The 25,775-nt window shown below is 38.0% G+C and overlaps 1 protein-coding gene across 2 annotated transcripts in view; it reads left to right on the top strand.

Moving 5' to 3' along the window:
- Positions 1-24,528, top strand: part of LOC100876541 (neuroligin-1) — a 78,871-nt gene extending 54,343 nt beyond the window's left edge. For both annotated transcript variants that reach the window (XM_076535647.1, XM_076535646.1), the window contains 5 exons: positions 10,576-10,764; positions 12,626-12,882; positions 14,258-14,404; positions 16,630-17,054; positions 19,953-24,528. In XM_076535647.1, the coding sequence (XP_076391762.1) occupies positions 10,576-10,764; positions 12,626-12,882; positions 14,258-14,404; positions 16,630-17,054; positions 19,953-21,042 (2,108 nt within the window). In that variant the 3' untranslated portion in view covers positions 21,043-24,528. The remainder of the gene's footprint in view (positions 1-10,575; positions 10,765-12,625; positions 12,883-14,257; positions 14,405-16,629; positions 17,055-19,952) is intronic.
- Positions 24,529-25,775: the final 1,247 nt, after the last annotated feature.

The raw sequence follows: 25,775 nt of genomic DNA, 5'->3' as shown, positions 1-25,775 counted from the left end.
TGATAATTATTCTTGTTGTGAAAGAAGGGTAGGATTGCAGGAATTAGTTTTGCATCTGGATTGAAACAATTATTTTTGGTTCTGCAAATAAAGGGCTGCAATTGTGAGAATTATTCTTGCTGTTGTGGAAGAAGGGTAGTGATTGCTAAAATTATTTTTAGTTCTGCAAATAAAGGGCTGCAATTGTGAGAATTATTCTTGCTGTTGTGGAAGAAGGGTAGTGATTGCTAAAATTATTTTTAGTTCTGCAAATAAAGGGCTGCAATTGTGACAATTATTCTTGCTGTTGTCAGTGAAGGGTAGAGATTGAGAAAATTATTTTTGGTTCTGCAAATAAAGAGCTGCGATTGTAATAATTATTCTTGGTGTTGTAAAAGCAGGGTAGTGATTTAAAAAATTATTTTTGGTTCTCCAAATAAGGGGTGGAGATTGTGATAATTATTCTTGTTGTTATAAAAGCAGGGTAGTGATTTAAAAAATTATTTTTGGTTCTCCAAATAAGGGGTGGAGATTGTGATAATTATTTTTGTTGTTATAAAAGAAGGGTACTGATTAAAAAAATTATTTTTGGTTCTGCATATGAGGGGTAGCAATTGTAATAATTATTCTTGTCGTTATAAAAGAAGGGTAATGATTGAAAAAATTACTTTTGATTCTACAAATAAGGAATAACAATTGTAATAATTAATCTTGGTGTTGTAAAAGAGGAATAGTGATTAAAAAAATTATTTTTGGTTCTGCAACTAAGGGGTTGCAATTGTAATAATTATTTTTGTTACTGTAAATGAAGGATAGGATTTCAATAATTATTTTTGGTTCTGCAAACAGAGGGAATTCAAGAGAGAATTTACAGAGCACATCGATTGTACAAACTCAATCATGGTTCCCGATATTTTATGGATAGCTACTGTAATATATTGAACCACATATTCCTGAGAGGCCTGAAATTCATTTGTCACTTTAAGTAGGACATTTCGTACTGATAATTTAATGCACCATTTACTGACAGCTGATAAAAGCATAATATAGTGAGATCAATAGCAGTTCTTTATTATAATGTTAATAAAATTTGTTTGTACATTCAATTTCTGAATTTTGTATAAATTTTGTGGAAACTTTTTAAACAAATATTTACAAGCCTCTGTTAATATGTTATTTTTGTGTACAGAATTTATTGGTATGTCCATGCAATATATACATATCACTCATGTTTGCAGTTTCTCGGTGTTTTTTAAAAAACAAGAATCTGAATAAATAATAACAAAAAGAATAGAGGTAAATATTTGTGGTATTCCACCATTTCGTTTATATTTTCCTATCACAGTATTTTCCAATTCTTCGTCCTCCTTTTTTGTCGCGGAGAGAAACGTATCTCTCATTCTCGTTCAACTTTCCTCGCACACTCTCGCGCACGCATACAGCTATACAACGGTTATCGTTTTGTTTCACCCCGTTGCGGTGTTCCCATAACAAAATCGAGCGAGTTCTCCCCGCGAGCGGCAATAATTTTCCACCTTCTGCTCGTGTTTCTTCCTTTTATTCCATTCTTTCTTCGACTGGAATCTCGCTGCCGCAAAAAATGAGCGTACTTTCGTTCGAGAACCGCAATTTTCACCCTCGAACCCCATCTCCTGCATCTTCTCTCTCGCTTTCGGTGGTTTTTGTTTTAAAACGCGAACTTGCCGGGGATAAAAGAGTAATCACAGCGGTCGGGGGTTGAATAGAAACGTTATCGGTATCGGGATGCTGCCAGGGGACAGAAAACGAGGGGATATCGTCACTTGTGTCATCTGCTCGGTTGAAACATTTCTCGCGCGAAATTATGCATAGGCTCGCTCGGTTTCATCGCGGTGTCAGCTGATCGTCGCTGCCTATTGTGATCCGTCGTCCGACTTGGATCACGCCGATCAAATTTATTCGATTTCATCGTACGTCGATTTAGAGTGACGTTCATCGAGTCGAAAATAGAGAAAATTATGGCTCATACACAAATTAACTTGGTGTTCAAAATTAAGCGACAAATCAGATGAAAATTCGTAAGAATAGAGGTGGACCATTTGGTACATCACTCTGGTTACTTTATTTTTAATTTTTCAATTTTTCAATTTTTCAATTTTTCAATTTTTCAATTTTTCAATTTTTCAATTTTTCAATTTTTCAATTTTTCAATTTTTCAATTTTTCAATTTTTCAATTCCTCAAGTTTTTAATTTCTCAAGTTTCCAATTTTTCAATCTTTCAATTTCTCAATCTTTCAGTTTCTCAATCTTTCAGTTTCTCAATCTTTCAGTTTCTCAATCTTTCAATTTCCCAGTCTCTCAATTTCTCAGTCACTCAATTTCTCAGTCTCTCAATTTCTCAGTCTCTCAATTTCTCAATTTTTCAATTTCTCAATCTTTCAATTTCTCAATCTTTCAGTTTCTCAATTCTTCAATTTCTCAATCTTTCAATTTCTCAATCATCCAATTTCTCAATCTTTCAATTTCTTAATCTTCCAATTTCTCAATCTTTCAATTTCTCAATCTTCCAATTTCTCAATCTTTCAATTTCTCAATCTTCCAATTGTTCAATTGTTCAATTCTTTAATTTTTCAATTCTTCAATTCTTCAATTCTTCAATTCTTCAATTCTTCAATTCTTCAATTCTTCAATTTTTCAATTCTCTTATTCTTCAATTCTTCAATTCTCCAATTCTCCAATTCTCCAATTCTCTAATTCTCCAATTCTTCAATTCTTCAAAATCTCGAAATCGTCAGATACTTACATCCCAAGTTCCTAAATCCAAAAGTCCACAAATCCGTCAAATGTCTATTAAGGATAAACTTCTTCAAGAATAAAAATTTCTTTCTATTAAGAATAGCTCCTAACGATCTCGTGCAACGTTTAATAAATTCTATCGTTTGAATTTTTTCTATTTAAACAAAATCTGTATTCCGTAAAAATTACCCTATCCACCTTAAGACTTTTAATAAACCCCAAAAATCAATCAGTAAGAAAAATCTTCATCCTCGTTTCCCATATTTTTCCCAGGAAAAGATTTGTTCTTGATTCTAGAATGCATGCTTGTTTCACCGGTTGTAACTGGGTCTTTTGGGGTCATGCACGTGCACAATCTGCGTCTATGTGTTCGGAAACACGCCCTCGAGGTGATTAGAAGAAACATTTGGATTTTTTTTTTTCTGTTACCATATGCGTTCGCGAAAGAATGCTGGAAAACGTATGATAAAGTATCACGTGAATAATGCAGGCTTTATTTTCTTGAAAATTTGGTCTCCTTTTTCCCTTTCTGTTGCCGGAACGGCCGAAATTATTTTTGCGAACTGAGATGTTGGAATTTGTGTGCTGGTAGATAATAACGTTGTAGGTTTATTTTTTGGATGTGGAGGGAGGACATACAGAAAAGAAAGGATTCAGGATCTTTTTGTTTGAACACTTTTTGTTCTGGGTTTTTATTTAAAATATGGCGTATCTCGAATTTATAACGAAATTAAAGTGAGGGAGAATTTTAGGTGAATCAAATTATCGAATCTGATATTGAGATTATTTCAATTTATTGCTTATTTGAAATTATTAAAATTGTCGAAGTATAATTGTAATTATAAGGAAGTCAAACAATGATTTCCTCAAAAATCATTCAGCAAACTGCCTCAAAAGAACATTCAATAATCATTCAACAGATTATAAGGAAGTCAAAAAATGACTTTTTCAAAAATCATTCAACAAACTGCCTCAAAAAAACATTCAACAATCATTCAACAGATTATAAGGAAGTCAAAAAATGACTTTTTCAAAAATCATTCAACAAACTGCCTCAAAAAAACATTCAACAATCATTCAACAGATTATAAGGAAGTCAAAAAATGACTTTTTCAAAAATCATTCAACAAACTGTCTCAAAAAACATTCAATAATCATTCAATAGATTATAAGGAAGTCAAAAAATGACTTTCTTAAAAATCATTCAACAAACTTCAAGTCACGCAACTTCTACATTTAACGTCTCATTCTCTAAATCATAAAACTCGAACAAGTACGAATAATCTTCATCTTCATCAAGAATTATTTTCGTCATTGAAAACAATGATGAAAATGGCTGCACAAAATGGCTGCACAAAATAATTTCATATTCAATTTCGAATCGTATTCTCACCAGATTTCAAGGAACATTTACCGCAAATAATAACGCTAGATTGTGTTTCACAGTGGTGAAACGTTCCTTAACTTAATTAAATCGCCTCTGTTAACGCGGCAGAACCAAAATATAATGGCTGAATCTGACGGTGCACGTTATCGACTATGGCAGAACTTTCGACGGGACCTGTTTCGACGCTTTCCTTTGTTAAAATGGAACCTTCTCCGCGTTTCGTTCGTCGTCGAAGCAAAACAATACGCCCACGGCATTATCCGATACATGGCTGTCGGTCGACTCGATTTCTTCCTGCTCCTTTTTTTCACCCGTTTTCTGCCGTCGTTTCGGTCACGAGGGCGACTGAATCGGTCTACGTGTATCGCATTTTTGCCCCGCTGTGAACGCAAATCGAACGTTGCGATCATTTCACGACCAGAACGTGGACGTCGTACGTGCTGCATGCGAATAAAAGGACACCAATGCAATAAAATACAGCAAGTGTCGGTTAAAATCGTACACCTTTCTATTTTTTATTCGGGGGACCTGTAAAATTTTAACGAGCGACGATCAAGGTGACACGGTGTACTCTGAAATGTGTGTGTAACATGTATGTGTAAACGTATGTGTAACGTGTGAATGTGTAACATGTGAATGTGTAACATGTGAATGTGTAACATGTGAATGTGTAACATGTGAATGTGTAACATGTGAATGTGTAACATGTGGTTGTGTAACATGTGAATGTGTAACATGTGAATGTGTAACATGTGAATGTGTAACATGTGAATGTGTAACATGTGAATGTGTAACATGTGAACGTGTAAATGTATGTGTAAACGTATGTGTAAACGTATGTGTGAACGTATGTGTAAATGTATATGTGAATGTATATGTAAATGTATGTGTAAATGTATATGTAAATGTATGTGTAACATATGTATGTGTAACAATTTCGAGTCTTAATAATAAACAGGTTTATCAGAAAGGTCTATCAGGTTTATCAATTTTATTGAAACTTTTGTTTCTTCAAAGGCATCCGAATTTGATGATGGCACTTCTTAATTTAATATCCCCAGTTTTTCTTCTGCCAAAGATAACTTTGAATGTAAATTATCTGATACTGTAGTGGTTAATGCTTCATAAAGTTGAAGGAACATATGGCACCAGACCAAAACCACAGGAATATCTGCAACTACATAAAATTTAATATTGTGTTGTCGCATTAAGGAACACATTAAGGACACATTCTACCTTCTCGCATACTAGTGTCGTTAAGAGACTAACTAACAAAAGAGACTATTGCAGTGACTAACATAATTTGAAGAAAACATTTATTACTCTGTCGAAGTTATTTTCAATCAGTTATAAAATTCTTTATAGAAAAATGAAAATACATAGAATATTTATTGGAAACATATAGAGTTTGCTTTAAAAGAAAATCATTTCCATACGGAATTACATACTTTAACATATTACTCGAATTTTGCAGCAGAATGTTATTTCAGAAAATAGTAAGATGATCAATTTTTTCTCCGTTTTCCTTTTATCTTCTTTATGCAAATACCGCAGGATATTTGTGCACCATCAGTCTAATTACGAGAGGAGACTATAGTATGATTACTTAGTATTTACTCTAACAATGTTGCGATACGGTATCTCGGTAATTACTCAAAGCTTATCGCTCGTTTCATTAAATTCGACCTAAACTCGATACTGCTTGAAGTCTAAGGTTATTCACAGACAGCAATCAGAAACTTTGAAGCGTGAATTACGCGGCTGGGATATTGCGAGTTCCGAAATGCTGATATGAGAACTTTTCAATTAAAATGCAAATTTACGTTTCGTACCTTGCGAGTATTCCCTTCTTTTTTCAATCTGGTGACATCGACTTTTGGTCCACAAAAAATTCATTTAACTTGCGATTCGGTTGACTCGGGAATGCAAGTTGTCATTGGCTACTATTGTCAATTCAGGAGTTGGCGCGTGAGGAGTTCTGGATTTTGATAGTTTAGGGATTTGGGGACTTAGGAATTCAAGGCCATAATTCCACGCTCCGTAATTTCCACGCGCTGTATTTGCACGCGCCATAATTCTACGCTCCGTAATTTCCACGCGCTGTATTTCCACGCGCCGTAATTCCCACGCGCCATAATTCTACGCTCTGTAATTTCCACGCGTCGAAATTTCTGCGCGCTATAATTCCACGCGCCATAATACCACACACTGTAAGGTTCACGCGCCATAATTCCACGCTTCGTAATTACCACGCGCTGTATTTCCACGCGCCGTAATTCCCACGCGCCATAATTCTACGCTCTGTAATTTCCACGCGTCGAAATTTCTGCGCGCTATAATTCCACGCGCCATAATACCACACACTGTAAGGTTCACGCGCCATAATTCCACGCTTTGTAATTTCCACGCGCTGTATTTCCACGCGCCATAATTCCCACGCGCCATAATTCTACGCTCTGTAATTTCCACGCGTCGAAATTTCTGCGCGCTATAATTCCACGCGCCATAATACCACACACTGTAAGGTTCACGCGCCATAATTCCACGCTTCGTAATTACCACGCGCTGTATTTCCACGCGCCGTAATACTCACGCTCCATAATTCCACGCTCCGTAATTTCCACGCGCCATAATTCTACGCTCCGTAATTTCCACGCGTTGTATTTCCACGCGCCGTAATTCCCACGCGCCATAATTCCACGCTCCGTAATTTCCACGCGTCGAAATTTCTACGCGCTATTATTCCACGCGCCATAATACCACACACCGTAACTTTCACGCTCCATAATTCCACGCTCCGTAATTTCCACGCGCTGTATTTTCACGCGCCGAAATTTCTACGCGCCGTAACTTTCACGCGCCATAACTCCACATGAATCCTAAATGTGCAAGTGAAATCTTTCTAACAGAATTCCTCTTCGCAGTGATTTGTTTGCTGACCCAGAATTTATATCTATCACTCTCGATGCGCGCAAAAACTAATAAAAGACCTATTCCCAACAAAATTAAAATAAACAAAAGTTACAATGTGAAGTCTTGTATATTTCTTGAGTATGCAAATTGTAACCGGTCTGAAAGTTCACCGGAAACGCTAGAAATTCGAGTAAGACTTGTACCGCGTCACGAACGAGACGACAAGGGGCTAATAAATCTTTCGCGTTGAAATTACACCAAGAAGTAAGATCCGTTCTCGTGAGATACAATGAGCCGCGAGTAATCCAATCGCAGTAATCCACGGGTTAACCAAATGGAAGCAAAGGGTAAATTGACGAAGTACAGAGCCGGGAGGGCATTCATCTTCATTGGAGCAAGAAGACAATCGTGTTACGGTAAGTTCGTTAGATCGGGCACAATCTGTTTGTTCGACAAAGCTTTCCATGCTCGTGAGACGAAAGAGCCAGAAGTACAAGTAAGAAACGGCGAGGACTTGAACCTTTAAACTTCTTTATGTAACAAGAATACATAGTGCGGTATAGTGAAAGGATCTATTGGCTGTTACTCGTAATTTGCAGTCGAATCAGGGTTTTCTTATTCTTCCTTTGCAATTGAAAACGTTCCAAAGGTAAATTACACTTAAATTTTATTTGTGATCTGTCATGTTTTCTGTCTTCAATCTTTTTATAAATTATATGTTTGTGAAATGTTCATCAGTTTGCAAATTTCTTCATTAATTTTGAAATTCGTTCCAATGAAATGTACATTTGAACGAAATGAACATTTGGTGCACAAGAATTTTCTGAGAAAATGTGACGATTTTCAGTATTCTTATAGAGAGGAATAGCGATGATTTATTTCTTTGAAGGAAGATGTTAATTGGATTAATATTATGTGGCGTGAACAACGAGGAATACGTTATCACAAAGGAAATGTAATATTCAGATGTACACAAAGGGTAATTATGTAAATCAAGTTAATTTGTAGGTGCTTTCTCGTGTACTGTTCACTGCAAGTAGTAACGGATGGCAGTAGTCAGACGTAAACCAGATCTACTCCAGTCTTATACAGGGTGTCCCAAAAATGGGGTTTCAAGTTTCGTTTCTGAATTATTAAGGAAAAATGCGGACCAATCGGAGCCCGAGATTACGCGCAGACGCGAGAGCGACAGTTTCGAGCCTAAAAACAATTTCTATTTCTTAATATAAATTACTTGGAAATTACGGAGTGTGGAGTTATGGCGCGTGGAAATACGGCGCGTGGGAATTACGGCGCGTGGAAATACAGCGCGTGGAAGTACAGCGCGTGGAAATTACGAAGCGTGAAAATTACGGTGTGTGGTATTATGGCGCGTAGAAATTTCAGCGCGTGGAAATACGACGCGGAGAATTATGGCGCGTGGGAATTACGGCGCGTAGAAATTTCGCTATATGGAAATACAACGCGTGGAAATACGGCGCGTGGAAATTTCGACGCGTAGAAATACCACGCGTGGAAATACGGAGCGTAGAAATACAACGCGTGGAAATTACGAAGCGTGGAATTATGGCGCGTGGGAATTACGGTGCGTAGAAATTTCGCCATATAGAAATACCATGCGTGGAAATACGGCGCGTAGAAATTTCGACGCGTAGAAATACCACGCGTAGAATTACGGAGCGTAGAAATACAACGCGTGGAAATACGGCGCGTGGAAATTACGAAGCGTGGAATTATGGCGCGTGGGAATTACGGCGCGTAGAAATTTCGCTATATGGAAATACAACGCGTGGAAATACGGCGCGTGGAAATTTCGACGCGTAGAAATACCACGCGTGGAAATACGGCGCGTGGAATTATGGCGCGTGGATATTACGGAGTGAAAAATTGTATTATAATATTATAAATTGCATATCTATTATTCGTCAATTAAAATGAATTTTCCCGCATCACTGCCGTTATTAAAATAATCCTATTTACAAGAAACCATTTCGAAATCCAGCATAAATAACCGCGTGGGAAAGCATAAAGGATCATTGTATGCTCGCGATAAGAAACTTGGCGTTGGTACAGTTCAGGATTAACCGTCTTTCCGGAATCCTGTGACTCGAATTAAAACGCTGGGTCTGCTTGGTCTTTGTTAAATTTTAAGCGGAATTCCGTGCTTGCTCTTAAACTACGAGAATTTATTTAAACGGCTCGCGAATTTTGCCTGAAAACAGGGCACCGCTAAGTTTTGTAGCGGCTCGTTGAAATTCGAAGATACGATTCACAAACTTTTCCGTCTGTCGCTGAGACCGTTGCTTCGAATTTTACAGTTTTACGGGATTTAGAACTTTTAGAGAACTCCTTATTGTTTTATAGAGGCTTGAAGAAAATAGTATTTCAAATGGAGAAGAAAAGTTCTTTCAATAACTGTTTCTTTATATTCGTAAAGTTTGGTCGTTTACCCAAAATCACGAATAGCAAATTGAACTTAGAATCATTCTAAATCACAGTTGTTATTACAACGCGTCAATTTGCACACGTCTGTGCTCATTGTGATATTCCACGCGTTAAATCCGCAAATTAAATAACCGTATCGTTAATGATCAATATTATAACGTGTCCTAGAACACACCGCTATTTACTGTCCTGCGGCAGTACCTGCGTTATTTGTATTGCAAATGTGATTTATGCTTATTACGTTTGAACTGCAATTTGCAGCACCCACGTAATTCAATATTTTACAAAGTAATTTGTCCTGAATTTTGAGTGACAAGGGAGACAGGGGCTAATTAATGCATTATGCAGATAATAATTTTTATTTCTCTTTGCGTATTAATTATAATTTGAGATATGGTGAAATATTCTGCATTTTTCTCTTCTGTTAACTATAATAGGGATAGTAAACTTTGTACTGACAAGGTTAGGTTAGCTTAGGTTGAATACTAACAAGGTTAGGACAAGTTAGATCGAGTACTAACAAAGTTAGGATAAGTTTGATCGAGTACTAACAGGGTTAGGTTAAGGTAGGCCGAGTAATAACAAGGTTAGGATAGGTTAGGTCGAGTACTAACAAGGCTAGGCTAGGTTAGGCCGAGTAATAACAAGGTTAGGATAAGTTAGGACGAGTACTAACTAGGTTAGGATAAGTTAGGTCGAGTGCTAACAAGGCTAGGCTAAGTTAGGTCGAGTACTAACAAGGTTAGGTTAGTTTAGGTCGAGTACTAACAAGGTTAGGCTAGATTAGGCTAAGTGTTAACAAGGTTAGGTTACTTTAGGTCGAGTACTAACAAAGTTAGGCTAGGTTAGATTAAGTACTAATAAGGTTAGGCTAGGTTTGGTACTAACAAGGTTAGGTTAGGTTAGGTAGTAACAAGGTTTACTAAAAATCTTGCGATATTTCATGACAGTTTGGTTTGATTCACCCACTTTGAACCACCATTGTGTAAACATCTTGTACAGTGTTCTGAAGGTGTCACAGTATCGATCTACTTTTTTGTATAAGGTTGTACTAACCAGCGCAATTTGCTTGCAGGTTTCCTGAAAACTGGTCCAAAGGGTAGTGCGCAAGGAAATTATGGATTGATGGACTTGGTGGCAGGACTTCACTGGCTGCATGAAAATCTCGGTGCTTTCGGAGGCGATCCTGATCGACTTACACTCTTTGGTCATGGAACTGGAGCTGCGCTCGCCAATTTTTTAGCCGTTTCACCCATGGCGAAAGGTAATTCATGCTGAACGAAAATGTTAGTTTAAAACATTTATTTAAAATTTACCAAACGAGTTCAAATAATTTAGCTAAATGTACTGTTTGATTACCCGAGGGAAATGAGTTTAGTTACTTAAAGTAAACGAGTGTAATTATTTAACGTCAATGAGAATAGTTTAATTACCTAAGGTAAATGAGTCTAATTACTTAAACTAAACGAGAATAATTGTTCAAGGTAAATGAGTATTGTTTAATTACTTGAATTAAATTAGTGTGGTTCAGTTACTTCTTCCTTAATGTTGTCAAAAATTGTCAGTCAAAAAATAAGTATAATAAAGTTTATTATTATGTATCTTTATTATATTAGTTACAGAATAAAATTACATAATAATAAAATTTACTGTACATATTAAATTACTAAAAATTGAGACACTAAAATTATTTGCAATGAGCAAAGCATTTTATGATAGTTAGTATTACTTTTTTAAAAGCGAACGAAGTTTTTTTTGCGACTAGATGAAATAGTTTTGTATCTGACATTCGCTTTGAAAAAAATTGCAATTTGCGCGAATAGCGAAGAAAGAGGCGAATGTCACGGAGGTGAAAAACTGCAAAAATTGCAATTTTTTCGAAGCAGCGTGTTATCTAGGAAAGCAATTCCTCTCCCCATGAAAAAAGCTCAAATCGTTTATTTCTAACACAAGCACAGAACACGTCCGGTTTAAATCTAAAAATAAAGTACAATATAAATGAAAACAAAATTTAAAAAATTTGTTAAACTATATTAATTAAATTTAAAAAATATATTTAATATCACAGCAACAGTCTAATATATTAAATAAATAAATCAGCAGATTTTATCTTTCGTTCTAATATCACAGAACAAATAGTTCTGCCATATTAAAAAAATAAATCAGTGGATTTTATCTTTCGTTGATATCACAGCGAATAGTTTCACCCCAGACAACTAAATCATACTGCAAGGGGTTAACGTCAACGAACTAATAATGCCGCAGAATTATTTCCCTAAGATCCAGTGAACTACCGTCACAGTCCACATTCCGCGCCGCCATTTTGCACGGTCCATTCAACATGTTTGCCAGAACAGGCCACACAACGCGCGCAAGTATTTCCGTCATCAAGATATCTAAAGCAAGCACGAAAATGAACAGCGGTCGGTGTCTCGAAATTGCAAACATTGAAACGAGATACGGTTGGCCAGTATTCATTCCGCGAATATATGGCCTCCGTTATTGCAATTTCGCTTCACAGCGATTTCTCGAGTCGTTCCGGCGTTTCGTGTCACGGGAAGCGAAGATGTCAGGACACATGCGTGTGCACGGTCGAGAGGGATATTCCTCGAGGATGACGCTGTCATCACCGTCCCCGTTGTCGACGGCCACTAGACACCTTAATAAGCTTCCTCGAGTGCAGTCTTCTCTGATCTCGCGACTGAGAATAAGGGGTGCGACGGCAGAAAGAGGGAGGTGAAACACCGGGTGTAAAGAAGGAGCGTTTCTAGATTGCACCTTCATCCCGCTAACGAACCAACCTCGTGTCGTTCTTAATGCCTTTCCACAATGCGTTTTACCCTCTCGCCCCTTTCGCTCGCATTCATACTGCCTCGGATTCCACCATATCTGTAACCGTTGCTGTGTTTTTAAAATTTAATTTGCGGATCGATCTACTTTCAGGTTCGGAATATGGGAGTATCAGTAATGTTAGTTTAATCTGAAGATTAACTGACTTATTAATTGACTGGATTGAGCTGACGCAGTTTACGTAAAATTGTGCTAATATAATTTGTATGAAACATTACAGTTTACATGAAATTCTGATATTTTGATAGTAATTAAACAATTTTTCTGTTTTGCAGAGTTAGTCGAAAGGGTGGTTTTGCTAGGTGGGTCAGCTTTGTCACCATGGGCTATACAACGTGATCCTTTAATGGTGAAACGTCGAGTCGCCGATCAGACCGGATGTCCTAGTGACGTGGAAGCTGACGATATTGCACCGTGCCTTCGTTTGCGAAATCTGGAAGAGCTTCTCGCGGTGCAGCTGGATCCTCCGAGATTCACTTCTGGATTTGCTCCTTTTATCGATGGGGCTGTCATGCCACAACCTGTCAATCAGGTACTTATAATTCATTAAACTGTGCTTATAATAACTGCTACTGTAATAACATTTATACCATAACATTTTAATAATCAGTTACTGGAGTGATTACAAAATAATAATTTACAGAAACAATACAAGAAATCAATTAAAAAAATATTTACAAAATAATCAGTTACTGGAATGATCACAAAATAATCATTTACAGAAACAATACAAGAAATCAATTAAAAAAATATTTACAAAATAATCAGTTACTGGAATGATCACAAAATAATCATTTACAGAAACAATACAAGAAATCAATTAAAAAAATATTTACAAAATAATCAGTTACTGGAATGATCACAAAATAATCATTTACAGAAACAGTACAAGAATTCAATTAAAAAAATATTTGCAAAATAATCAGTTACTAGAGTGATCACAAAATAATCATTTACTGAAACAATTAAAAAATAATCAGTAACAAGAATGATTACAACATAGTCAGTTTCAAGAATAATCACAAAATGATCATTTTGAAAAATAATCCTATAGTTTCTTCTACAAACTACTTCTATAGACTACATTTCTATAAACAATCTGAAAAATTGTATATTAATAATTTTAACAAGTTTAGAACCATAAAAGTATGAACACAGTTTCTGAAATATTAAGATAATAATATAACTACATTTTTGCAAAAATGACTTTCTTCAAACAGTCTACTAATTCATGTTCATTGATCAATTTAGGCTAAGGCATCTTTGACCACCCTATCCAGTCATACCTCTTGTAATATAAAATATGAAAGCTAAAATGTGAATGTTAGTAGTTCTATCAACAATCCTTGAAAACGAGTAGTAAAATGATTTCTAAGGGAAAAGGTTGAACGGCCGTAGGCGTCGATACCAGTCAAAGGGTTAAAATCCTTTATCATTCCGCGCTATCAGTCGCTCGACGTATCGTTAGATATTTCGACCATAGAAGAGTGGACGAGACGACGTGTAAGCGATGAGCTTGCTAATTGAACCGACAACCGACTGACAGATGTCGAGCCAGAGAATCGGTGTTCTGTGAAACCGATATTAAGTCCTAGCCTCTGTGTAGCCCCGTTGATCGCATTTCCTACGCCTCTTTTTTTTTCCTATTTTTCTTCCCCTTTTTTCCTGTTCTTTGTTTCGAAACTCAATCGAGAGTATCGACGAGCAAAATTGTTCGTCGTAGAACTTTTAATTAAAAGTCATAAAATATACTCTCTGTAATTGCTATTAACTTGGGAAGTCCAGCGATCGGCGACCCGTTGAAAATCGATAGTCGCCGCAACTTGCCGTTGACTTAATTGCAGAGAGCTCGAGATCGATTTATCACGATCGCGTTTCGTTCAATCTCTTTCTCTTTTGTTGTCAAGAATTTCCAGCCCACTGCCTCATCGTCGGGACTGATGCCCTTGGTACCTGGACCTGGCACCGAGTTCGCCAATTTCGCCGATCGAGATTTGCTGCTCGGTTTAACGTCCGAGGAAGCTTGGGTCAATCTCACCGACGAAGATTTGATGGTAAGCAGACGCGTGAAGGGATTAGAAGCAATTCGATTTCCTCCTTTGTTAACCCTCTTGTTGTTAACTTAGTAGTTAGTTAACCCTTAACACTTTAGTGGCCGCTCACACGTGTGTGTGATGGCCGGGCTAACCGTTAGCATCCGCTCACACGTGTGTGTGATGCTACCAAAGGTCATTGGCCGGTGCCCTTCGTGTGATGATCGAACGCAGGCGATTGCTTTAATAACTATTACACAAACGTAAAATATTAATTTCGTTGTATTAAATGCTCTTGTTTGTTTTATGTGTCACATGTTGAATTATTTCATGAATTTATGTAAAGTTTCTTCGAATTCTTCAAAAATGCCTCTGGCGACATTTGACTGCGTAGGCATCGAAGTGTTAAGGATTCTAATTTTTGTTCACAGAAAGTCTTTCCATTCGCTGAAAGTGTCAAGGGAATACTTCGTCGGAACACTTCAGAATAACATACACACTAAGACGTTTAACATTATTCACGATTTTGTGTATATTAAACTCCACATATCACGTGTACAGATTTCAAAAATTCTCACTTGCAAAAATGATGGAAGTTTAGTAAACAGAGTGTTGAACATTTTCCGCGAAATAAGGTCGCCGGTCTACTTTTCCCCTTTAAATTTCCCAGCACCTTTTGTCCGCGTCAAAATTAAATCTACATTTTAATTGAAACTCGCGAAGAAACTGGTGCAAACGTACAGAACGGTGTTGAATACGTTGCTTGAACTGCGTTAAATTATTTTTAATCACGGTAGCAGCTCTAACGAGATTCGAACGATCTGTATGCAGCTGGTGTGCCGATAATTGACACGAACCCAATAAATTACTAATTAGCAGGTCCACGCTTGCAAAACGTGGTCATTGATCGTGCCGGACATTATCGACAATTCAATGGCCACGGTCTATGGATACAATGTAAAGCTCATTTCCGTAGCTCCTTGGCAATTTGATAACAATCGGACGTATCATGATCTAGGTACAATTGTCCATTTACGTGCTACGTACACATCGTTACGTAGGTCAAACTGCGTTTGAACGGTGAATCTTTGCGATTCTTGCTTTACTTTTATTTGGTGTGGACTATGAAAGTATGATTTAGGTGCAATTGTTCATTTATGTGCTATGTAGACATCGTTATGTGGATCAAAATGTGTTCGAACAGTGAATCTTTAGGTTTCTTGATTTTGTTACATTTGGTGCAGACCAAATCTCTAAATCCCCAAATCGATAAATTTTCAAATCCCAAATTTCTCAAATCCCAAATCTCCCAAATTCCACTCACCCCAAATCCCAAATCTCCCAAATTCCACTTACACCAAATCCTAAATCTCCCAAATCCCAAATCCCCCCAATCCCAAATCTCCCAAATCCCAAATCTCCCAAATTCCACTCACCCCAAATCCCAAATTCCCCAAATTCCACTCACCCCAAATCCCAAATCTCCCAAATTCCACTCACCCCAAATCCCAAATCTCCCAAATCCCAAATCTCCCCAATCCCAAATCTCCCAAATCCCAAATCTCCCACATCCCAAATCTCCCAAATTCCACTCACCCCAAATCCCAAATTCCCCAAATTCCACTCACCCCAAATCCCAAATTCCCCAAATTCCACTCACTCCAAATCCCAAATTCCCAAAATTCCACTCACCCCAAATCCCAAATTCCCAAAATTCCACTCACCCCAAATCCCAAATTCCCAAAATTCCACTCACCCCAAATCCCAAATCTCCCAAATCCCAAATCTCCCAAATCCCAAATCTCCCAAATCCCAAATCTCCCAAATCCCAAATCTCCCAAATCCCAAATCTCCCAAATCCCAAATCTCCCAAATCCCAAATCTCCCAAATCCCAAATCTCCCAAATCCCAAATCTCCCAAATCCCAAATCTCCCAAATCCCAAATCTCCCAAATCCCAAATCTCCCAAATCCCAAATCTTGACATCCCCAAATTTCCAAACTCTCAAACCCCTCTATCGCCAAATTGCTAAATCCCCAAATTCCTAAATCCCTCTTCCACCCTTCCAAATTCCAAAATTCCAGAAACTCCCTAAAATCTAATTTCTCTCAATTCACTTTCAATTCTACAGCACCCTAACAGCACTATTATTATCACGACTACTGCAACGTTAAACTCGTAATCACTTCTACATCCGAAACCTGAGAATTTCAAATTTCTAAATTTCTATTTTCTTTCAATTACAGAACGGCCTGAACGAGACCCGGAGGGATCGCATCCTGCGCACCTACGTACGAAACACGTATCGTTACCACCTTCACGAAATTTACTCGACCCTCCGTAACGAGTACACGGATTGGGAAAGGGGTGAACAGAGTCCATCAGCGATTTGTGAGGGTCTTCTTTCCCTCCTCGGGGATGGTCAAGTTGCCGCGCCTCTTTTAAGGCTGGCTCTGCTGCACTCGGCCTCCGGGGGACGTGGTTATTTCCTGCATTTCCAACTTGGCGATCGACCAAGTCAGAGGGGCGAGGAGGTCCCTTATCTCCTGGGGATACCTCTCCTTCGTGGAGAAGTCGTGTCCGTTTTGTTCGCCCCGACCAATTACACTCTGGTCGATGAGAACCTGTCTAAACTGCTGGTCCACTACTTGGCGAACTTTGTGAGACGCGGGTGAGTCTCTCTGTTCTAGCTTGTTCTTGGTCCTGCTTTTTACCCGCGGCTTTAACCCCCGTCACCGGGATTGCGTTTTCCTTGTTCCGGAACCTGCAGTTCAACTTACTGCTACGGCTTCCGCTTGGAGATTGGGTTTGCCCTGCAAACTCTATCTACCTACCGGTTCGTGGCAGCTCGTTTTGAACGTGCTATTCAACGGACCTTTGCATTCAAAGCCCTTTCTTTGCCAACTTTCGAAATGTTGTAAGTCTTTGGCTATGCTCTGTTTAAAACTCGATTCCCTACTATTTTTACGGGCTATTCGATGAGGGTGCACTGCTATTTTCTTTGGGTATATTGGAGGGGTTTAGAAATAAATCCTTTGCTAGACTTGTTTGTAAAGAGAAAGGTTCTTATTCGAAATGTTATCTTTGGGTCATTCTACGATAAATAAAGGGAAGCTTTAAAGAATATGATGATAAAAATATGGAGGGGAAGCTTCATTTAAATTTGAATGAAATTTAAACTTAAATTTAAACCCTCTACATCCCTCATTGAATAAAACACAAAAATGAATTCGTTTATATTTTTTGGAATTCTATAACAATTTGACGGAATTAGAAAAAATATTTTAAAATAGTCCAATCCTTCATGAATATAACAAAATAGAGTTTAGCTAAATCGGTTGAGTAGTTTCTGAGAAAAAAATTCGCAAGTAAAACCTGTTTTCGCAAAAGTGGGTAAAAATTGCAAACTTTGAAGACTTGCCATTTTTTAATAAATTCGAAACTGGCAAAATGATGACTTAAACCCCCCCTAATTTCACATGGACTACAAAATGTTTTGATTAGATCAAAATCGCAGGTCGAAAAGTGATCGATTTGCCTAACAAAAAAATTGCTGAAGAAAAATACTAAAACGCACGAATTTGTTATTCAAGTCATTGAAATTATTCGTCCTAAAAACGTTAAATCGAAAAATAAAGCTAGCACCGATCCAGCAACTAAAATGAAAGTCCATCAAATTTTAATCTGAATCGAAATGAGAAGTTTGTCCGAAGATTTCAGGTTCTGAATAGTTAATATCGCAAGGAACCCGAACGCAATTATCGTTAAAGAAAATTGCTGTAATAACATTCAAAGATAACCGCTCTGATTTCATTTGTCACTATGGTTCACTTTAATTTCCAACATTCGGGTCAGCATCATCCGTTTTATTAAAGCAATTTAACTCGGAAACGTTTAGATTAATCGATTTTTCTTTCTCGTCGTTGAAACCAATTTCGACGTCCACAAATCACAACCAACGTATTAATGGAACCGATTGTTAAAATGATTAGTTTCTTAGACCGTGTTCCGTCGTTTCGTAATTTTTATTTTCGATAAGTTTTCCTTTGTGCGTGGAATTCGAAATCGGATCAAAAATTGCGAGAGAAATGAGGGTCTTACATTTTATTATCCAAACTGTTATTTTTGAAAATTTGTTAAATGAAGGTTTGCCAAGGTTCCGAGCTTTTTTTGCTAAATCTATATTTTATTTATTGTGGAGCATGGGAAATATTACGATAAAATTGTATTATTAGGGTTCGACGCGCCACTGTAGTGGGTTTTGTGAATCTCGCAGTTGACATGGCGTCACTGCAGTGACTCACTCTACACTCGTTTACCATTTCAATTTGAACAGTAAAATTCCGTAAAATAAAGTCGAGTCCAAAAGGTTAATCCGTGTAATTTTATACCGCCTTTCGAGAGTTCCGAGTTCCGGATTTTCGAAATCACCTGTCCTCAATTAATTAATTTGTAAAACGACTCTCTAACGTTCCCATCGATGTAGCAAGGAGACGTTAGAGTCTTAATTAACATCGTTGCAGTAAGTCTATCGCGAAACTTTAACAAGTTCTCCCGGTAGAACTTTTCAAATTACGAACATCTCGCTTTTCCAATAGCCCGAAGTCGAAGCAATCAGTCGGTAGACTCGCTGACCATCCACATTAATTCCCGTAATTTAAAGTTGATCGACTTCATCGTTCAATGGGGATTCACGTAGCAAGTGTTCTTCCGCGCAAAAGTGCAAACGACAATTGTGGAATTGAGACATCGTACAGGGATTTCGATAATAGAGATCAAGAACAGTGGTACCGTCAGCGTGAACTTTCAACTATCCAACTTACAATTACGATGATTCGCTACCAGTTTCTTGTTAGCTGTCGGTAATTGCGGTCAGCGGAACTTCTCGGTTTTGCAGTGGACGGGGACAGGAGACTTTTGTCGGAAATTGCGAATATGCTTGTAATCCGCAATTTTACTTTAATTACTAGACTGTAGATTGTCTGAGTCGATAAAGAACGAATTCAGGCGAATTTATATGTAACAGTGTACTTAGAAAATTTCTGCTAAAAATTTTTGTGTTCAAATTTGTACATCTTTAAATTTTTTCAAGTGTTTCAATTTTCAAGGTCTGAAGAGTGTCTCAATAACATCTCTTAGCATCTCAATCATTTTTTGCTAATGCACTTTCTGAAGATTTATCAACTTTTTAATAGCAATAAAAATTAAGCTGCTCCATTAAAATAAGGCTATATAACAAAATATCTAGTATATGATTTCATTGAACTTAAGTCAGAAACACTGCAATAATTGTTGCGATACGATTTTCTCCATAAACAGGTTACAAAAGACTACAAAAATTCTCAACCTAACCAACAGCTTACTCGTCGCAGATCTAAAATATACAAATAAGTTCACAATAGCGAATGACCGCACCCAGCTCCCAAGTATAATAGCAAAAGTACCGAGCTACAAAGACATACGACCTCGAATCCCACCTCGTTCGATCGAGAGGGCAATGTCCACCCCCGAAATCGTTTCAATGAGTCGTGTACAGCGTTCTATGTCGGCATTGCATGGGATGTTTCAGGGATCCTAACGGCGTCAGCCCGTTGACATCGGGATCCGATGGGCTACCGAGCAGTCCGCCGTTCTGGGATTCGTACGATTCAATAAATCAGTTGTACCTGGAGGCTGGTCGTAGCACGGAAATGCGGTCACATTACAGGGGCCACAAGATGTCCCTGTGGTTGAATCTGTTGCCGCAGCTACATCGACCCGGCTACGAGATCAGCATGCGTCACCATCACCTGGCGGAGAGTCCGAGCCTTTACGAAGGTGCGGTGCGTCCGCAGACCATGGCACTTCCGCTTCCAGCACCGCCACTTCCGGTGCCTTCGCCCACCGAGCCGTCGTCAGTATCGAGCGCGATATCGACCACCGAATGCACCCCTAACGCAACAGTTGCAACCACGATGGCGACCACGTCGAGGACGATGCAACACCCGAACCTGGGCCCGGGTCCCAACAACCTACTCAGGAAGCTGGCGTCGAGTCACTACCAGAGCTACACCACGGCCCTCACGGTCACCATAGCCGTCGGAGTGTTTCTGCTGCTGCTGAACATCCTCATCTTCGCGGGGATCTATCATCAGAGGGACAGGAACGCCTCGAACGCGGCTGGCGGATTGTCTTCGGCTTTCGGGGACAAGAAGAAGGAGGAACTGCTGGAGGCTGGCTGCTCCGGAATCGAGATGTCCTCCGGTAAACAGAGACTGTCGTCGCTGAATCTGATGGACTCGCCCTCTTCGAGTCCACCGGCTCACAAGACTAAACTTGCCCAGGAGCTGGAACTGCAGCTGCAAGAGTTTCAGTGCTCGCCACCGCCCGGCGGAGGTAAAAGGATACTCGAGCCACCGTTGTACAGTAGAAGTCCTTGCGTCCAGAGGACACGCACACCGTCGCCATGCGTCGACGCGACCACCGCCAGGATGGACGACGACGACGACGACGGAGACAGCAGCAGCGACGATAACGACGACGAGAATCTCCCGGACCCTCCGCCACCGCCTAAGGCCCCGGCGCCCAACGTGGGTCTGTCCTGTCCAGGGATTCTCCGACAACCCGGGACACCCGGTAGTGCCAAGAAACGTGTTCAAATTCAGGAGATCTCTGTCTGAAGATGTTCCACACATACGAAGTTTATTTATTCCTCCGGATGATCCGCGAGCTCGGCGCTACTGCTGGCAGTGGGCGCATCAGCTCTGTCGATTTGGATCAGGAATTAGACATCCAGTTGTTAAGAACGTGATGCCATGGATTTGAGATGTTTTTAAGATGATTTTCGACGACGCCGGGAACGCATTCGGTCGCAAGAAGAATAAACAGTATTATTCAGAGAAGAAAGTCTGTGCTTATGGTTTCTTAGAATCTCGTCCGGAGAAGAAAACGAACGGTTATACCGTATAGCGCGATAGATAACCGGCTGCTAAAATTAAAGATGATCGAAATCTGTGCACAAATCGATGGCCTTAAAAAAATTTGGTGCTCGAAGCCACAGTAGAGAGGAAATCCGATGCGAATATTTTGCAGTGTATCCTAGAACAGGAGGGGAATCCGTAGGAATAAGCGTCTGCCATTCGAAAGAATGTTCGCCCACGATTTTATTGATTGTTAATCGCGTGGAAGTATTTGATACGTTCGAAGCTGCCGTAGAAACGGACACCGACTAAAGCCCTTAGCTTGCTCGCTCGAGTTCTTCAGGATTAGCAGTATCGAGAGGAGCTCGTCGAGCCGAAATCCTTCGAGTCCTGTCGGTAAAGGGACACGGGGGGCCATCGACTCTTCTTTCGTGGGTTCGGGATAGAAAGGCGGTGAAGTTCCACGGGATGGGAGATATCGGAGAGCAGCCAGAGGTCGCTGCAGTCGACGCTCGACGCCGTAAAACGAGGGGATTGATATAATCTCAGGAACCCAAAAAACAACGCGCGGAGGAAGCCCGGACAGGAAGGCTTCCTCGTGTACGGATTTTTCGGCGCACTAAGTGGAATTATTCGAGGAATTGTAAGGTCTAACCTTGACTTTGTAACTCTCGGTGATGAAGTCGAACGGGAGAACTGGACCTGATCATGCGAAACTGCACGTTAAGCAAGAAGGGAGCCTGTTAGCTAATGAATTGGTGAATCTGAAGTTCTCAGTGTAATCGCGTGTGTCTTTAGTTCCGTGAGCGAGTGAGAGAGAGGGAGAGATTGAGAATGCCTGTGAAAGACGGAGAAAGAGCGAGCGAGATGGAAACAAGTGTGATTGCTACGGAGTGGACAATATAAATTGTAAATTATACTCGATGTGAGAAGAATGTTCCGATTCTTCGGGGATGCTTACAAGGACGACCCGCTGCTGGGTGAGTTTTTATTCATTCTTTTCGTTTGGGTCTGGTGGAGGTCGTTGTCACAACTTTTAATTTATTTATTTGTCTAATGGACTAATAATCCATTTTTAATTGACTTGTTTTTATTGTTTCGTCCTCTTTCTTGACCTCAAGGTCTAGCGAATTGATAAAACAACTTTGAAATAGTTTCTTTAGTAATTGATCCCAGGATCTAAGTGGCAAACTAGCTTTAAATTGCCTTGTTTTTATTGTTTATTTCCCTTTTATTTATTTTAGCGTCTAGTGAAATTATAAACCAACTTGTTTGACAATAACCGACTTATTTATAACTATTATCCCTTTGCACTCGAAGGTAATTTTACTCGAAGGTAATAGCAACTTCACAATTTATTACTGGAAATGTTAAACGAATTCTTTTGAGGTTATATAATTATTTTAATTGTGGAAATTATTGCTAGAACACAGTTTGTTACACTGTGTTATCACACGCGTCATATTATAATCTCAGTTAAATGCTCATTTCAAATTATTGTATTAAACAAAATGGCGACGGAGAGTCACCTCTCGAGCGCAAAGGGTATAACACCAAAAGTAAATCTTCTTAGCTTCACATTATTTTATAATCAACAAATCTCTCTGATAATTTAATTAACGAGAAAAATGGGAGATAAAAAATAAAATAGAAAATGAAATTTGATCGCATAACAAAAATGATATCAGAAGCATTAAGCATTCGTCGCCAGCAACTCGTTTCTTCCAATTTAAATGCAGCCCCGGGAACCGGTGATGGAAAATTGAATTATAAAAGTAGCTCTTGAACACAAATGGAATTTCCAATCGGTAATTTTGAGAGCGTATTTACGAGAACTGTTCCTCACTGTTCCCCGGTCTCTCGAACAATTAGCCTTGATTACGTTTCGCTGAATGCAGAAACAAGGTTAGTCGTTTATCAAGTTGATAACAAACACACGAAATACCTGACTGAGGGATTATTAACTTCGGTACGGAATAGAGGGAATTTTTGATAAAGATATTAATCGAGTTGTCACGAGGAACGAGTTAAACGCGGTGTTTATGCTCATTGTCGAAACACAATTGGTATTAACGATTCGAATGAAAAATATTAGCTTTTTAAATTGTCATCGAGATTTCTATTCGATTTTGGCAAAATTTATCGCTGAAATTCTCGTTTGAAATAAAAATAAATTTCTGGGGGAGATTTTTACTATTCGAAGTTATTGTTTTGATTAATCGTATGAGTGTTTTAATTGATTCTTTGATAGCGGTAAATTAATTGAACATAGATGAAATTTATTTTTAAATATGCCATTTTTTCGTTGTTAAATAAATGAGATTATTTATTTGTTTTTAAACATTTATTTACTAGGTCCTTTTTTATTATAAAATAGATATACTTAGGACTCTATTTAATTTAAAGTGAGATGCTTTATTTCGTGGTTAAGAAATTTCAATTGTTCAATTTCTATTTTTATAAATCTCTATTAAATGTTTCGCCCCTTTATAAATTTAAGTATGTTTACTTTTTAAACGAATTTATCAATGTTCCTCATTTGTAAAAACTTTTATTCGAAAACGAAATTCAAATTTCCCGCGCGAAACGTTCATATCTCAATGAGCGTACGATATCGTGAAAACCGAAACAGGCTAAGAAATAGAATGAAAAGTAATAAAATAAGAAGTAAAAGGAAAATTGGATAATAAAATTGAAAGACAAGTCGTTGTAAGCATCCGTGCGAGAGGTTAGGGAGAGCGAAGCGAAGAAAATGGTTGCGCGAGGGGCCAGCCGTAAGTAAAACCTAACTACTAATTTAGTTTAGTTCGGAACGCTCGCCATTGTAAAAGAATTCGTGCGTCTTAGCGTTCGTGAAGGTGTCGACTCTATTGAAACGTTTATCGAGCCACGGTATGGCTTCAATTTGAGAGAGAAAATAAAATTACGTGTGCTTGTGCGAACGAACGAGAGCGACTTTGCAAGTGTTCTGTCGTTGAAAACTCGTCGATTCATCGACGAGTCCTCGGATCGTTCGATCACTTTCCTTCGAATTCACTCGAACGATACGCGGACTCGATACGTTATGGATTCTCGATGAATTAACGCGTCACAGCGACGTCTTCAGCGTCATTTCCATACAGACTTAGGAGGAAACACGAATACGATTAACACATTGCATACACATACACGTACACCTACACACGATTATCAATGTTTGGAATGTTGGAATTTGTTTAAATAAATACTTAAAGCATTTAAAACGTATGCATCGGCCTCTTCATTATGATCCTTCGTCCTTTTTTTATTATTTTTTTAGTTGCATTTTTTTTTTTACTATCTTTTTATTGGATTTTTTATTCTTCGTTCGAGAAGATTTTTCGTCAAATATTTCTTCATAAATGATTTTTTCGATAAATACTTTTTGTTCATGAATTATTTTCTCAATGAATATTTTTTATTCATAAATGAATTTCGCAGAAAATATATTTTGTTCATGAATAATTTTCTTAATGAATATTTTTGTTCATATGTGATTTTCTCAAAAAACATTTTTCGTTCATGAATAATTTTCATGCCAAATATTTTTTGTTCATAAGTGACTTTGTCTAAAAATATTTTTTGTTCATGAATAATTCTCTCAATGAATATTTTTTGTTCATAAGTGATTTTCACAAAAAATATTTTTCGTTCATGAACAATTTTCGTGCCAAATATTTTTTGTTCATAAATAATTTATTCATAAAAGATTTATTTATAAAATTTATTCATGAAATTTATTCATAAAATTTATTCATAAATAATTGGTTCATAAAATTTATTCATAAATAATTTGTTCATAAAATTTATTCATAAATAATTTGTTCGTAAAATTTATTCATAAATAATTTGTTCATAAAAGAATTTATGAATAATTACTCGTCAAGTCCCAAAGTTATTTAACTTACATTTCTACAGGTACATTTCTCCATCACCCAATTAAATATCTTTTCCTCTACAGATGTTTGAACTTTAATTTCACAGTGATTTCATTTGAAAGCAGTTAATTATTCATTCGTTGAAGCTCCTCCGAAGTTGCAGGTATATCAGAATGTTTCATTTTCACGGAACCAGGTGAGTGTTAACTTCATTTTTCAAAGTTATAAATTATTACTACATTGGCTGTGAACCATTTCTCAACTTTCTAAAAAAGCTTTGCAACTGTAATATCATGTTATGAAAAATGGTTGTTTCAGTGAAAAATTCATGATGCTGCCGTAGATAAATCATTTGCAACATTCGTGCAAAATACAAATCCGATAAGGATGTATTAAGAAAATAAAAGTGATAAATGCAGGGGATTTTATTACAGAATGGAGTTCAATCATATTGATTTAAGGAAGCTGTTTCAGAGATACACGTAGCACTGAAATTGTTTATGGAGTACGATGATTAATGATTCAGTAGCTTCTTTTTGCAATAAACACTGCGTTTATAAATTTTTATGTGAACCAATGAAAGTTTAAGAGGTTAGA

This window comes from Megachile rotundata, chromosome 9, assembly GCF_050947335.1.
Source record: "Megachile rotundata isolate GNS110a chromosome 9, iyMegRotu1, whole genome shotgun sequence".
Classification (NCBI taxonomy): domain Eukaryota; kingdom Metazoa; phylum Arthropoda; class Insecta; order Hymenoptera; family Megachilidae; genus Megachile; species Megachile rotundata.
This window is presented reverse-complemented; position numbering and strand designations above follow the sequence as displayed.